The sequence below is a fragment of the Pteropus alecto genome, unplaced genomic scaffold (genome assembly GCF_000325575.1).
Source record: "Pteropus alecto unplaced genomic scaffold, ASM32557v1 scaffold53, whole genome shotgun sequence".
In the NCBI taxonomy this organism is placed as follows: Eukaryota; Metazoa; Chordata; class Mammalia; order Chiroptera; family Pteropodidae; genus Pteropus; species Pteropus alecto.
The window spans coordinates 1,216,052-1,230,306 of NW_006434366.1; the positions used below are offsets into that span (position 1 = coordinate 1,216,052).

At 48.2% G+C, this 14,255-nt stretch overlaps 1 protein-coding gene across 1 annotated transcript in view; it reads left to right on the forward strand.

Moving 5' to 3' along the window:
- The window catches only part of RBM5 (RNA binding motif protein 5), a 22,937-nt gene extending 11,375 nt beyond the window's left edge, over positions 1 to 11,562 (forward strand). The window contains exons 8-25 of the mRNA XM_006909119.3: positions 413 to 473; positions 939 to 1,004; positions 1,281 to 1,441; positions 1,900 to 1,997; positions 2,597 to 2,684; positions 2,863 to 2,940; positions 3,025 to 3,097; positions 3,619 to 3,704; positions 4,089 to 4,173; positions 4,382 to 4,473; positions 6,323 to 6,484; positions 6,923 to 7,072; positions 7,153 to 7,224; positions 7,832 to 8,011; positions 8,459 to 8,533; positions 9,762 to 9,859; positions 9,938 to 10,067; positions 10,939 to 11,562. Of these exons, the coding sequence (XP_006909181.1) occupies positions 413 to 473; positions 939 to 1,004; positions 1,281 to 1,441; positions 1,900 to 1,997; positions 2,597 to 2,684; positions 2,863 to 2,940; positions 3,025 to 3,097; positions 3,619 to 3,704; positions 4,089 to 4,173; positions 4,382 to 4,473; positions 6,323 to 6,484; positions 6,923 to 7,072; positions 7,153 to 7,224; positions 7,832 to 8,011; positions 8,459 to 8,533; positions 9,762 to 9,859; positions 9,938 to 10,067; positions 10,939 to 11,064 (1,881 nt within the window). The 3' untranslated portion in view covers positions 11,065 to 11,562. The remainder of the gene's footprint in view (positions 1 to 412; positions 474 to 938; positions 1,005 to 1,280; positions 1,442 to 1,899; positions 1,998 to 2,596; positions 2,685 to 2,862; positions 2,941 to 3,024; positions 3,098 to 3,618; positions 3,705 to 4,088; positions 4,174 to 4,381; positions 4,474 to 6,322; positions 6,485 to 6,922; positions 7,073 to 7,152; positions 7,225 to 7,831; positions 8,012 to 8,458; positions 8,534 to 9,761; positions 9,860 to 9,937; positions 10,068 to 10,938) is intronic.
- The last annotated feature ends 2,693 nt before the right edge of the window (positions 11,563 to 14,255 follow it).

Here is a 14,255-nt window from a genome sequence, read left to right on the forward strand (position 1 = left end):
AGACGCTTTGTTCTGCATGCCTCCCATATCCAGTAGGAGGCTAGACAGTATTCCGTTTACATTGTGTTTGTGTACACAGAACGGTCCACATACTGCTCTTCTGATACAAGGAAGAACTTTGCCAGTGGCTTGCTGCAGGGTTTTGGGGTGAGATGAAACTTTTCCCCAACTTGATAAAAATGAAATTATTCTTCATAATACTCCAAGATTTGGTTTTCTTGGAAGAATTCACATAACGAAGCATTCTAATTTTTAGGTTAATGTCCCTTTGTCTGGATACATGGTAGCACTTTTCTGCTTTTTATGTTGCTCACTGGGACTTGCCCACGGCCCTGCCGCTCTAACCCACATTGTCACTAGTCAGCCTGGTCTACTATGAGAAATAATTACAGGTAAAACTTTTTTTTTCCAGTGCTGCCTTAACAATTTCAGGAAAAGACTAAAATGCTTCCGATGTGGAGCGGACAAGTTTGGTAAGCCCAGATTCAGCTGTTTGGAATATGCATTAAAACTTGACTGATTGGGTTTTCTGTGAACCAGAGGAAAAGTATAGATTATAGGGCGTTTAATCAAGTAACTTGTGTATTTTCCTTAAACCTTCTTACCTTAGGTTCGGGAGATGCTGCTGCTGGTTATGAGAGCGCAGAGTGTTCTTTTATTTTTCAAAATTAAGTCTGCTTGCCTGGTTTGCAGTCTGCATCTGCTTTTCTTTAGTACAGAAGTCATGTCAATCCCCCCACGGGCCCAGTTTTTGCATCCACGTTTATCATGTCGAAATTAATGAGATTTTACTATAGCCACAAATACTTGAAAAAGAAATCACTTCATTTACTTAAAATTAAGACTTTATTGTTTGAATATATTTCTTTATTAAAAAGACATTGCTTTATTGTTTGCCTTCAATTACGGAGTCTCCCCCTCTCCTTCCCTTCTTGTAGACTCTGAACAGGAAGTGCCCCCTGGAACCACAGAATCGGTTCAGTCTGTGGATTACTACTGTGATAGTAAGTTCAAGTATAATCTTTTGGCCCCTTTATGTTAGAAGTTGACCTTAGTTGGAAGGTTTTGTTCTCTTACCCTGTTTTAATGAGCAGCAGCAGCTTCACGTTGTCCTGTAAAACACTGGTTTTTAGAATCTTCTCCATGTCAGAGTGAAAGATATACTAAGAATCTCCCCAAATGGATCTGTTTGTTTGTTTGTCTGTTTGTACTTAAACGTGCCTTGAAAAGCACTGGTGGCAGAAATGCATATATATGTCATTTGTCTCATTCACCCCCAGCAATCATACTTCGAAACATAGCTCCACACACTGTGGTGGATTCCATCATGACGGCGCTGTCTCCCTACGCATCCTTAGCTGTCAATAACATTCGCCTCATAAAAGACAGGCAGACCCAGCAGAACAGAGGCTTCGCATTTGTACAGCTGTCTTCTGCAATGGTGAGGTGCTCGCTGAATCTTTCCCTTTATAAGAAACTGAGTTTTAAGAGGCACTTGTGGTTCATCCAGTTGTGATACTGTCTGTAAGGCCCCTGGGGCCCAGAGTTCAAGACTACGTAGTGACAGTTATTGCAGTGAGAAATTACAGGCTAATTACTTTGATAAGTGGTAAAAGTAATGCAGGTACTTGTGGATAACTGGCAGAACTGAAGTTTGAGCCATAGTTTAGTTCTTCGTACTTTGTTTTAGAGTGAGTTAACACTTATTCCTTTAATAATACTAGATACCTTTATGTTCTGGTGGAAAGAGGAATATTTTATTTCTCGAGGTTTCTTATCTGTAGACAGTAATGAATGGCTATTCCTTTTTAAGAGAAAGCTCTGTTTCTTCGAATAGGGTAGGTAGTAAGGAGAGATTTTTAATTACATGATAAAATTGTTCTTCACATTCTCCTTCAGGATGCTTCTCAGCTGCTTCAGATATTACAGAGTCTACATCCTCCTTTGAAAATCGATGGCAAAACTATTGGGGTCGATTTTGCAAAAAGTGCCAGAAAGTGAGTGGCTAAATTTATTATCCTTATTGCAAGCTGCCGCATAGGACACACATCCAGAGATGCTTTACTGACTGCACCTTAAGTCCTTGTTCTCTATACTAAGACACTGTCCTCCCTGGTTGCCATTTGTCTCCTCTTGGAGCTTATTCCCACCTGTCCTCGATAACCAGTTGCCAGAAAACTTCGGAGCAGGAGAAAAGCAGACATGGCAGATGGATATAGAATATGTGCTCTGCAGACTGCTTTAAGATAGTGCAAACCCATCTGGAAATAATCCTTCCAGAACAGCATGCTCATAGCTTCGTGTATTTAGAACTTCAGTCTAGCAATGTAAATTTCCCATTTATAGTATCATTGCTCATCCAACAGACACCTCATTAGGTGGCAGGGTACAAAGTAGTAGAACAGTGATTCTACAGGGACACTCACACTGAAGACTTTGCCCGTGGTAACCCATCCCCGCTCCAAAAGGTGGCCTTGCAGGCATTCGAGACCTCCCAACAAAGGCTGGAGTGCATTGCTGGTCTCTCGGCCATGTGGGGTTGCTGGTTGGGAGCATACTAAGGTGGAATCACATGATTGGATCTTTATGGTTTCAGAGACCTGGTCCTCCCAGATGGTAACCGGGTCAGCGCCTTCTCTGTGGCTAGTACAGCCATTGCTGCTGCTCAGTGGTCGTCTACCCAGGTGAGACGGAAGATCTTTTTGCTCAAAGTAGTGTGGCGGTATTGCTCACATCACAGAAGTGAGCTGTGATGCTTGCCTTGGTAGCTCTCTGAGGACATTTTTAGGGGGCACTTCCTAGTTTCTTTCCTCGGTGTCTACTGAGTTTATCTGTTTCCTCTTTTTTTTTGACATTTTGTAGTCTCAAAGCGGTGAAGGAGGCAGTGTCGACTACAGTTATCTACAGCCAGGCCAAGACGGCTATGCCCAGTATGCTCAGGTAGGTCAGTTGTCGACCAGCATCCAACTTGTGGCCTCCAGAGTGTGTCTGAGACAGCAGCTTTAACGGCGGACTTTTCTTCAGTACTCACAGGATTACCAACAGTTTTATCAGCAGCAGGCTGGAGGATTGGAACCCGATACGTCATCTGCATCAGGTAGCAAACTTCATCTCCCTTTTCTTTTTTGTTTAAACACCTCCAGTTGAGGAGCTACACCTAGATGTTCCAGCTAGACCCAAAGCTCTGAGTCCTCTTCTCTGTAAGACTTGGGGTTGGTGGGGAGAGCGGGGACGGGGACATTCAAGTGCCCACGTGGGTTCAGGTGAGCAGAGAGAGTGTGCCCTGGAGTCTGGTGCCCAGACATCAGTCAGAAGGTCCACTATAAGAAGCCCAGAATTGTAAAAGACTAATAGTTAAATCTTTTCTTAACCCTCGTGTAGATAGAGATTCTTTCATCCCTTCCTTCTTCTTAGCTATTGATACAGAATGCTTAACTTTGTGTGTCACATTCTAGTGGATTATAAAAATGAAAATCATAAGTCTGGGGTATTCAGTGTCAGCTTATTGAGGATTGACATATACAAAGACAGAAGGCTAGACTGGGCATTACAGATGAAGATATTTGGCCTAGAGTTCAGTGCCTTGGCTCTTCCTAACCCCTGTGTTTATATCATCAGGCACAGCAGCGACCACTACCTCATCGGCCGTAGTGTCCCAGAGTCCCCAGCTGTATAATCAAACCTCCAATCCACCCGGCTCTCCGGTAATCCTGTTGTCCTAAATATAGAACTGGTGACTGTTGGGAGAACTTTGTTTTGCTGTACAAGTATTATCCTTCCTGTTGTATGAGCCAGGATTGAATAATACACATTCCAACCTTAACTTGTCTCTGTCTGGCAGTATTAGGTGATAATTTTGTGTATGTATTGAAATGTAAGATTCCAAACAGGGTGTGTTTGTACTTCCTGCATGCTTTAACTGGACTTCAGTAGGAAAGTTGTCAGCATGTGTCAGGCTCAAGGATTGCCTTAGATCGTTGCTATAGTGTGTGTGTCAGGAGAGCCCTTCCTCCGGGATGATTGTAGTGGTTTAGTTATCTTAAGAGGCTGTACAGTTGAAATTATATTGAAGCTGCTGTTCTTTCCAGACTGAGGAAGCACAGCCTAGCACTAGCACAAGTACACAGGCCCCTGCCGCTTCCCCCACTGGTGTAGTTCCTGGTACCAAATATGGTAAGCCAACCTCATGGGGCTCTTGACAGTCGGAAGGTCCTAGTTGTTGCCTTTGTTTAATAAGAGTTCCTCCACCTTCGTGGGTATCAGAGGGACACTTGGGGATGTGAGAAAAGGAGACCATTAAGACCCGCTGCATCTCGGCCACTTAGAATTTGAATACAGCCAATTGCCTGCCTGGGACGACCGCTGGGTTTTGTTTTTGCAGCAGTGCCTGACACGTCCACGTACCAGTATGACGAGTCTTCGGGATATTACTATGACCCAACAACAGGGCTGTACTATGACCCCAACTCACAGGTAACTGCACTGTTTTCCTCCTCGGTTGCACTAGAAATGTCTTAGTTTCACTTAGTCCATTCGTGAGGCATGAAACGACATATCCTCTGCAAAGGTGCAAGTGGCCCAGGTTCGTTTTGACTTTTTTCAGAACCATCAAGATGTAATTTTTATTTGAGGGTGTATTTTTTATTTATTTATTTATTTATTTTTAATTTACGGGTTAGAAAAACTTTTGAGCTATAGCATACATGCAGAAAATTGAAGTGTGCAGTTCTTTGAATGTCGACGTGTGTACACACATTCCTGGTGCTCTGCAAGTCCCCTCGTGGCCCTCGCCGGCCAGTACTCTCCCCCTTCTGTACCTACGGTTCTGACTTTTGCCGTCGATGATTTTGTCAAGTTAAAGGTGACAGGTGGCTGTTAACCTTTCCGTGAAGACCTAGATAGTTTTCGATTGTGATTCTTCTATACATTTTTTTTAATTGAGATAATATTCACATAACATAAAATTCACCATTTTAACCATTTAGAGTGTACAATTCAGTGGTTTTTAATGTATTCACAGTGTTGTGCGACCATCGCTACTATCTAATTCCAGAACATTTTATCGCCCCAAAAGAGGCCCTGTGCCCATTAGTGCCCCCTAGTCCCTCCTCACTCCGGCAGCCACGGTCTGCTTTCTGTCCCTATGGGTTTGCCTATTCTGGACATTTCAGATAAATACAGTCAGGTAACATGTGACCTTTTGTGTCCAGTTCCTTTTACTTAGTATCCCTGTGTATTCTTGAAGGTAGAAATTAGCAGATATGTGGAGTGATATTTTATTTTTGGTGGTGTATGTAAATTTTAAAGAGGAAAAGCGACTTTAACACTCCATAAATAAACAGCTATTTATGACCAGAAGCTGTATAAATAGAATAATAAAATAAGTGCTTTTAACAGGAACTAGGCTTTGAGAGCTTGTGGTTTCTGAGAGGTGTGAAGCTACATGGGACCTGCCTGAGCAGGCCGAGCGTCTGCGTGGTGCTTCCGCTTCTCTCCTTTGTGAAATCTGATCGTTTCCCAGGCAGTTCTCCTTGGTGGCCATAGAAGTTGTGACTTCTGTGTCTGTGATCCACACCACCTTCCCCGGAAGGAATGTAACAGTCTCTCCTGGGTCTTTGTTGGGCAGGTAGAGTGAGTGACTGGGAAATACAGGACACAGATGCTACTTATCTGCTGTGACAACTCTTCCCACAGACTGTAGATAAGTTCCCTTCACCTGTCACCTCTTTCCAGGCTCTTGAGCTAGTCGTGTTTTACAGCACCATGTTCGGTCGCCTCAGCGTCCCAAGGGTTCTGTATGGTTAAAGCTGAGGATGGGCTGTTAACTGGTTGTCATGAAGGATGTGTGAAGTCAAAAAGTCAAAAAGAACCTGGGCCACTTGCACCTTTGCAGAGGATATGCCTCCTCCTGAACTACCTGTTCTGGCCATCTGGTTGGTATGTTTCATGCCTCCTCCTGAACTACCTGTTCTGGCCATCTGGTTGGTATGAATGGTCAGTCTGAGGACAGGCGTCAGACTCATTGCTCTTTGAGTGCCCTCAGGGCCCAGGGATTAAGCTAAAGGGAACTAGGCTGTCAAGAAGACACCATTCACTACTTTTCCCCAAGAAGTTCCCCACTTTAGCTGGCAGTCGTCATCCTCACCTACCGCAGGTGTACAGCAGCTCCTTTGAGCAGGAAGTGTTACTGGTCCACAACATATTTTATGTGTGTATGTTTAGGATTTTTTGACAAAACAACGTTAATGTGCCTTTTTGACAAAATAATCCTTTAAGTTAATGGTTCGACATAGCAAAAAGTCCGCATTATTTTTTTTCCTAGTACTACTACAACTCCTTGACTCAGCAGTACCTTTACTGGGATGGCGAGAAGGAGACCTACGTGCCGGCTGCAGAGGCTAGCTCCCACCAGCAGGCGGGCCTACCTCCTGCAAAAGAAGGGAAGGAAAAGAAGGAGAAACCCAAGAGCAAAACAGCCCAGCAGGTGAGGATATGATCCAGCCAGGGGACCCACCGTTCTCTCTGGGGTATTGGGCTTAATTTTTTGTTTTGGTTTTTGGTTGTAGAATTTATGTCAGCTTTATTTGGGTTCTTAAAAACTGGGCCACACATCTTATTTACACTAAGTTCGCAGAAGATTTTGCAGTTTTTTAGTGTTACCATACATTGTTTGTTGGTTTGTATATGTACTTGGGGGAAAATCCCGAAAGACTCATGCTTTCGAGCAGTATTCATTAATGACTCTGGTTGTATGCAGTAGCATCTCATGGAGACATTTCAAAGAAGTAAGGGCAAAGGCGGTTTTGTTACAGAGCATATGGTTGAGATAAGACCCTTAATGGCTCGGTACAGTGGCACAGGAGATGAAGTGTTTTCTAAGTCCGTACCTCAATGTTTTTCCTCGCCGTTGTTTTGACGTTAGATCGCCAAAGACATGGAACGCTGGGCTAAGAGTTTAAACAAGCAGAAAGAAAATTTTAAAAACAGCTTTCAACCTGTCAATTCCTTGAGAGAAGAAGAGAGAAGAGAATCTGCTGCAGCAGATGCTGGCTTTGCTCTCTTTGAGAAGAAGGTGACAGCAGCAGGAGTGGCCATACTTCATAATGGGGACTTAAGTAAAACGTGAGGCTTAAGACTTATTCTGTTTCCCAGGGAGCTTTAGCTGAAAGGCAGCAGCTCATCCCTGAATTGGTGCGAAACGGAGACGAGGAGAATCCCCTCAAAGTAAGGAAGCACCACCCATGTTTCAAAGACTTATCTGTGGTTTGTTTCTCAGTCTGAATCTCAGCTGCATCTTGGCTCATTGATTTCTACTTAAAACTGGAAGTAGTTGCTGTCGGTGGGTATTTGGAGTAGAATCCCCGTTCCGGGCTTTGTTTTCCCTGTGTGAGAGCAGGTGAGAGGGAGAAGTGAATGATGCCTGACTTCCTAGGCTCAGTTGAGTTTTATTGCATTTGTAAATAGTTTTATTGGTCTGGAAAGAGAAACTTAACACAAGAAAGAATGTATTTTACCTGATAGGTGGTGGTCTGTTTGGGCTGTTGCTCTGATCGATCTTATTTTGGGTTTTCCTGTACTGTCAGTGGTTTGAAAACAACCATCCAGGAACTCTTCATGGGCCCCCAGAGGGTTGGTACCAGGGAGGCTGTCAGGCTCAGCCCTCGAGGACCTGACTGTTCCATACAGTTGGGTGGAGTGCGACTCACTTCCGCAGTGTGACAGCAGTGGGAGTTCTCTCATGTGTTGGATTATGCGTTACTTTGTCCAGCTACGTAGCGTCACTATCTTCCTGTTGTAAATTTCCAATGATCCACCTTCCTTTTCTCCCCAGAGGGGTCTGGTTGCTGCTTACAGTGGTGACAGTGACAATGAAGAGGAGCTGGTGGAAAGACTTGAGAGTGAGGAAGAGAAGCTGGCCGACTGGAAGAAGATGGCCTGCCTGCTCTGCCGGCGCCAGTTCCCAAATAGAGACGCCCTGGTCAGACACCAGCAGCTCTCGGACCTGCACAAGGTGGCTGTGCTTCTCCAGGCCAGTCTGCAGCAGGGAGGGCAGGCAGTGAGATGATCAGAGCCCCGACAGTAGTGAAAGTTCAGTAAATGCCTGTGCCGAGTGCCTTCTAGAAGGCTGTCCGATTACACAGGCAAACCTCAGGTGTCACAGGGTCTGGTCCAGACCACTGCAATAAAGTGAGTTGTGATCTTTTTGCCGGCAGAGGGTCTCGCCTTCAATCCATGAAAAACACAGTATCCGTGAAGCGCAGTAGAGCGAGGTGTGCCTGTGTCTGTTCCAGAGTGTAGGGTGGGAAGGAGCGTGGCAGCTCCATACACAGCAGGCCCTGGCTTTCCTGCTGCAATGTACTGAACTGGGCTTTGACGTGTAGAGTATGATAGGTATTAATAATGTTATGTTTCTAATTAGGGTGATCTGAATTCTTACTGTCTGAAATTTCTCATACAGCAAAATATGGACATCTACCGACGATCCAGGCTGAGCGAGCAGGAGCTGGAAGCGTTGGAGCTGCGGGAGAGAGAGGTGAATGAGGGGTGACATGCCACTAGAAGGAGTATCTTTGGGTCTCTGCCTTTAGCTTTTATTTGTAGCACTTGATTCTATGTCCCAGGGGCAGGGTAGGATTTGTCCCATACTCACCTGGCCACTGTGGTCTCTGTAGACTGGACTCAGACTGTGCTTTGTGAGCCCTGCACTGTCCCTGTATGGGAAAGCACAGAAGACACCCCGAAGACTGCTTACAAGTCTTGAATGCCAAATACTCGCTGGTGAAAGACACTGGATTTGTGGAAGGAGAGGGACGCCTTCGTGGGCGATGAAGGAGGCTTCAAATTAGGCCCAGGGGACAACAGGGCATAAGATGATTGCAGGCGATGTAGAAGGAAGCAGTGGATAGGGCAGGGCAGAGCTAGGGTGAGGGCAGGCGAAGGCTGTGAGGCCAGTAACAGGCAGGATTTGGTGGTTAATGAGGCACATTGAGGGCCAGCCAGGCAGGGTTGTAAATACAAATAGAAGCTAGTGGGCAAGTTACTTGTAATTTCCTATCCCAGGTAATTCTGAGATGTCTGTAGTTAGGGCTGTTGCTTTCCTGTTCTTTCCCATTCTTGATGGTGCCAGGTCCCGAAGGACTGACTGCTCAACAGGTCTGCGGGAGCCTCCTTGGCAGTCAGTGTCTGTCCCTGGAGGTGGGCCTGTCCAGATGCGGAGGGGAAGTGGCAGCTTTGCCCTCCTCTTCCTCTAGGACCTTGACAGGCTGTTTGAGGAGTGTGACGAGTGGTGGCTGGCTAAATGAAACTGCTTGTCGGAGACATCATTCTTCCCCAGGCTCCACACACAGTTCATCTCTCTCAGCTTGCCGTCTTAAATATAACTAAGTGCAGTGAGGGAAGCCAGGGCAGGGTTCCCCAACCCCCGGGCCGTGGACCAGTACCAGTCTATGCCTGTTAGGAGCCGGGCCACGCAGCAGGAGGTGAGCGGCGGGCCAGCGTGCGAAGCTCCACCTGTATCTGCGGCCGCTCCCCAGCGCCGGCATCTCCGCCTCAGCTCCGCCTCAGATCCTCAGGCATTAGATTCTCATACGAGCACTGGTCCCTGGTGCCACAAAGTTTAGGGACCTTAGAGCCAGAATATTTGGTATATCAGAGGTCGAACTCCACATTAAGAAAATCCTTGAGGTCCTGGAGTGTAGATTCATTAGGCGCTTACCGAGTGAAGTCTGAATATCTCTAGCAGTGTTTGTTCTGCCGCGTAGATGAAATACCGAGATCGAGCCGCAGAGAGACGGGAGAAGTACGGCATTCCAGAACCTCCAGAGCCCAAGCGCAAGAAGCAGTTTGATGCTGGCACTGTGTACGTGTGATGCACGTTTTCCACTTCCTTCGCTGGGGCGCTGGCTGTTGTAAGTAACTTTCTCTTTGCCACCGGCAGGAATTATGAGCAGCCCACCAAGGATGGCATCGACCACAGTAACATTGGCAACAAGATGCTGCAAGCCATGGGTTGGCGGGAAGGCTCGGGTTTGGGAAGGAAGTGTCAAGGCATCACGGCCCCCATCGAGGTAAGAAGAAGGATTGGGCTTCGATGTGCCCACCTGGGACCCAGGCACAGCCTGTCATTACCACTGAAGTGGGAGCGCTGGTCCCTGAGCTTTCCCTTCATCCTCCTTTTAAGATGCCAGTTGGGAGGGGTGGTACAAGCACCCTTGCTTGATTTTTCCGGTCTTTTGGTATCTTTTGATAAAACTTGTTGTCGCCTAAGGACTGTGTATTTCTACGTCCTTTGTTATAAACCCTTACCTAACACCAACTCAGATCCGTGCTTTGGATTTTTAAAAGATAAACATGCTTTAATTTCTTTATAAGCAGTTTTGGTTACGTATGAAACATTATAATTTAGTAGGATTTTCATTCATGATGAGAAATCCCTTAGTTGCCCAGAACCCTGACTGAGATAGAGTCCCGGGGCCAGAGCCCCACTCACTGGCCTTGTAGACAAGAGCCGGTGCCAGTCATTGCGCCCCCTTGGACTTGGCGACACTGCATAGGTCAGACTCTACAGACCATCTTAATCCTGTGCACACGAGTTCTGCTGACACCTGGCTGTCCTGCTGTGATCCGTGCCCGTAATTACCAGGCCTTCCCCGGGCTTCAGGAAAGCGCTTGAGGCATCTTCTAGGCACGGATGCTCAGCAGGCACTGGGTGGTGGCGGCCGGGGGCTATGGCTCCACCTCCCTGTCTTCCTTGGCCCATTTTCTTCCTTTAGTCTGCAAACCTGCTCCGGGTCTCCAGTGCAGGAGTCCCTGTCTTTATAGAAAACCTCCTCTCTCCTAATGGGTGGTCCTGTTCGGTAGGGACCAGGCATGCTGAGAGGGAGTGGGAGCAGTTCATAGCCTACCTGCCAGCTGCTGACAGCGGTTTTGTTCCCCCAGGCTCAAGTCCGGCTAAAAGGAGCTGGCCTAGGAGCCAAAGGCAGTGCCTATGGACTCTCAGGTGCGGATTCCTACAAAGATGCTGTCAGGAAGGCCATGTTCGCCCGGTTCACTGAGATGGAGTGAGGAGGAGGAGGAGGTGCTCCAGGAGCACAAGGAGCGGTCCATCTTTTCAGTTCACTCTCGCCACCCGTCTCTTAAAGGGGATGCCTTGTGTTAATGGTTTTTAGGGCGAACCACTGCATTTGGCAAGGTTCTTCCACTTAAAGGAACTCCCCTCGTGTGGGTTATCAGGTGAATGGCCTTCCTTCCTGCCAGAGGACTTGTGAGCCGGCCAAGGGGACAGTGGGTCTTTTATACTTCAGTGTACATATGTAATGTAATGTGTTTTACATGTGTAGCCTACATTGTGGCCCATCCGCCCCTCACATTCCTAGGGGGTGTTGCGATGCCCTAGGTGGTATGTGACACCAAAGCCGCCTCTGTCATTCGTCTTTGTGCTGTCTTTTCTTGGCAAAAGCCTTGTGTATATTTGTATATTACACATTTGTACAGAATTTTGGAAGATTTTCAGCCTAGTTGCCAAATCTGGCTCCTTTACAAAAGAAATACCTTGAAAAATGAGTGTCTGTTTCTTTTTATTCTTGGGTGACAGGGTGGGTGATGCATGTCTGAGCCAGTCAAGCCTAGCGATAAAATAAATGTGTTTAAGTTACTTATAGGTATTATTTTATACTATTTTCCATGCCCCACTCATATTCAGATTTTTAAGTTCAAGAGTTTGTTAACATGTTTTAAAACTCTTGATGGAAACGCAGTCATAACCGAGTCAGCTTTTCCACTTCCAGTTTTTGAAGACCAAAGAAAGTGTGAGCACTTGTGCTTCTTCGGTTTTCACAGACTATGTTCCAGATGTGCAGGGGGTAGGGATCTTACTGCTCTGCAGGCTGTGATACAGGTGACACCCGGTCCACCCTCCGCCGAGGCAGACACTCGGCGGCCATTTCTCTACCCCCGCAGAGCTCCGCCTCTGTCCTGTCACCTCAACTGCTGAGGAGCTGTGCAGGGGTGTTGCAGTGTTCCGTTTTAAATGATGTCACTCCATCCTTGTCATTTTGGCCAGCAAGACCATGCTGTGTCCCTGGGTCCAAATGTGCTCCTAGGGCCGGAAGAGGTGGTGATGGGGGTACCCACACTGCTGACCTGGCTGAACTACTCAGCCTCCACGCTTGGCATGTAGTTGGGGGGCGGGAGTAGTTGTTCTTAAAGACAGAACTCGGCTTGTTGTGGATGGTCGCATGTTCTTATTTCCAGGCAGGCCTGTCCTTAACAAAGTTAGGGTGGAAAGCGCTCAGGAGGGGTTTTCGTGGCACGGGTCCTTACCCCAGCTCTCAGGGATGCCTGGGAGAGGTTGAGGCAGATGCAGAACCCCCAAGCTTGGGTTTCTGGGACCAAGGCTTGGGAACCTCACAGTTGAGGGTCAGACCTACAGATCCCCGCATTCCCAGGTCAGCCCTGGGGAGAGGAGGCAGTGCCCTTGCAGCACGTGGAGGTGCTGGTGCTCTAGCCTGAGCAGCAGTCACCAGCAGCCTCATTAGGTGCATCTGACGGGCCAGTCTGTGAGGCTCGTCCGGGTAAGTGCACACGTGGGATCCGGGAAGCTCTTAATTATACACACCCGGCTCATCAGGCTGAGTGGAAGCCGTTTTTCCTGGGGGAAGCCACAGCCGAGCCCTGGGGAGAGCCAGGACTCCAGCCAGCTTGAACCTTGACTTGACTTCCTCACACCAGGAAGGGCATTTGAATCAGTCCCACACCAACTGGTTCTGACAGTCCCCTCTCAGCTGCTCAAGGTTCCCACGAAGACTCTTCTGGTCCACAGCATCTGCTGTCAGCACCAGTGTGGGCTTTCCTATGAATGTGAAGTTAGTGTCTGTCCTTAATGCTCTGAGCCACCCCCTTAGAAAACCTAGAGACCTTCTCTCCTAGCTTGCTCCATAGCCACACCTGTCACCAACATACCTAGCCAGGTGACTACAGCCCTCACCTTGCATCTGAAACCATGGCTCCATCTCTTGAGGCTGTTCCTTGGCCTTGAGTTCAGGGGAGACCATATTTGAGAGATCCCGCTGGTGCCGAATGGCTCACTCCCCGAGGATCTGAGGCTGAAGCCTCAAGGGCCCAGCCAACCCCGTGCCAGTCCGTCAGAGTCTACTCCAAGCCCAGGGTAAAAGCATGCTGTGTCCCACCGGCCGCTGTTTCTCCCAGCCATGCCTGACACAGGCGTGGTGAGAGCAATGCACACTTTCCAATCACAGAAACCCAAATTCCGAATTTGGAAGGGTCTCTTGCTGAACTAGAGGGAGCCTCCAGGGATCCCAACTCCAGCCTGCCCTTGGCTGGGACAGCTGCTGCAAACAAAGTTCAGAGCTTTGAGGGCCGTCCAGGGGCAGCTGTCATGGCCGTGCATCAAACAAGTTTCAAAGCCCAGATGAGCAGCCAGGCCTGAGCTAAGCTCCCCAGGCACGCAGTCTGGCTGGGGGTCTCAAGGGCGCCCAGAGTCCAGCCACCAGCCACCCTGATTCCCTGAGGGACAAGGGACGAATGCCCTCAGACAGGTGGGCTGGGGCAGTGGGGGGCGCGGGGAATTGTCCTGGAGAAGGGAGACTATGCTGCTGATGGCCACCAGATGGCAGCACTTTATCATCTATCTGGCAAGACTGGATTAGGTGGTGGTAGTGGGGTGGTGTCTCAGCAAGTCCTGGGGTGCCGGAGGGTCCCAGGCCTCTTCCAGGTCTCTGGAATTCAATAAAACCTGGCCAGAACTCCAGCCTTGAAGCTCTGTGTGGAGCCAGGCACACACCGAGTTTGCAGGCCCTGCAAGTTCTTGACAGGTCCCCTATCCTGAGGGATCCCCACAAAAAAGTTGTTGCCCAGCTGTGGGGCAAGGGCCAGGCTGGCCCTGTGCACAATAAGTGCTTCAGCCTCTTAACGATTCTTTCCAACCCAGGGAAACAATGTCTGCAGTCAAAATGCATTTCTGCCTCTCGCTCTCTTCACCCATTGGCCTGATTATTCACCCTCCCAGAGCCCACGTCGGATCCACGGCCTCTGTCTCCACGGCCCTGGGTGTGGGGGCTGAGCTGGCCCAGGGCTCTCGGAGGCATGGGATGCCCATTGCTCTCACGCTGACCCCTGAAAGGTTGGGGAAGGGAGCTTTCCAACAGGAGGCACAAGCCAGGAGCCAAGCCCTCTCATCCCACTTAGTCCTGGTACCACTTTCTTCTGGTTTCAACAGGAAACTGAGGCTCAGAGCA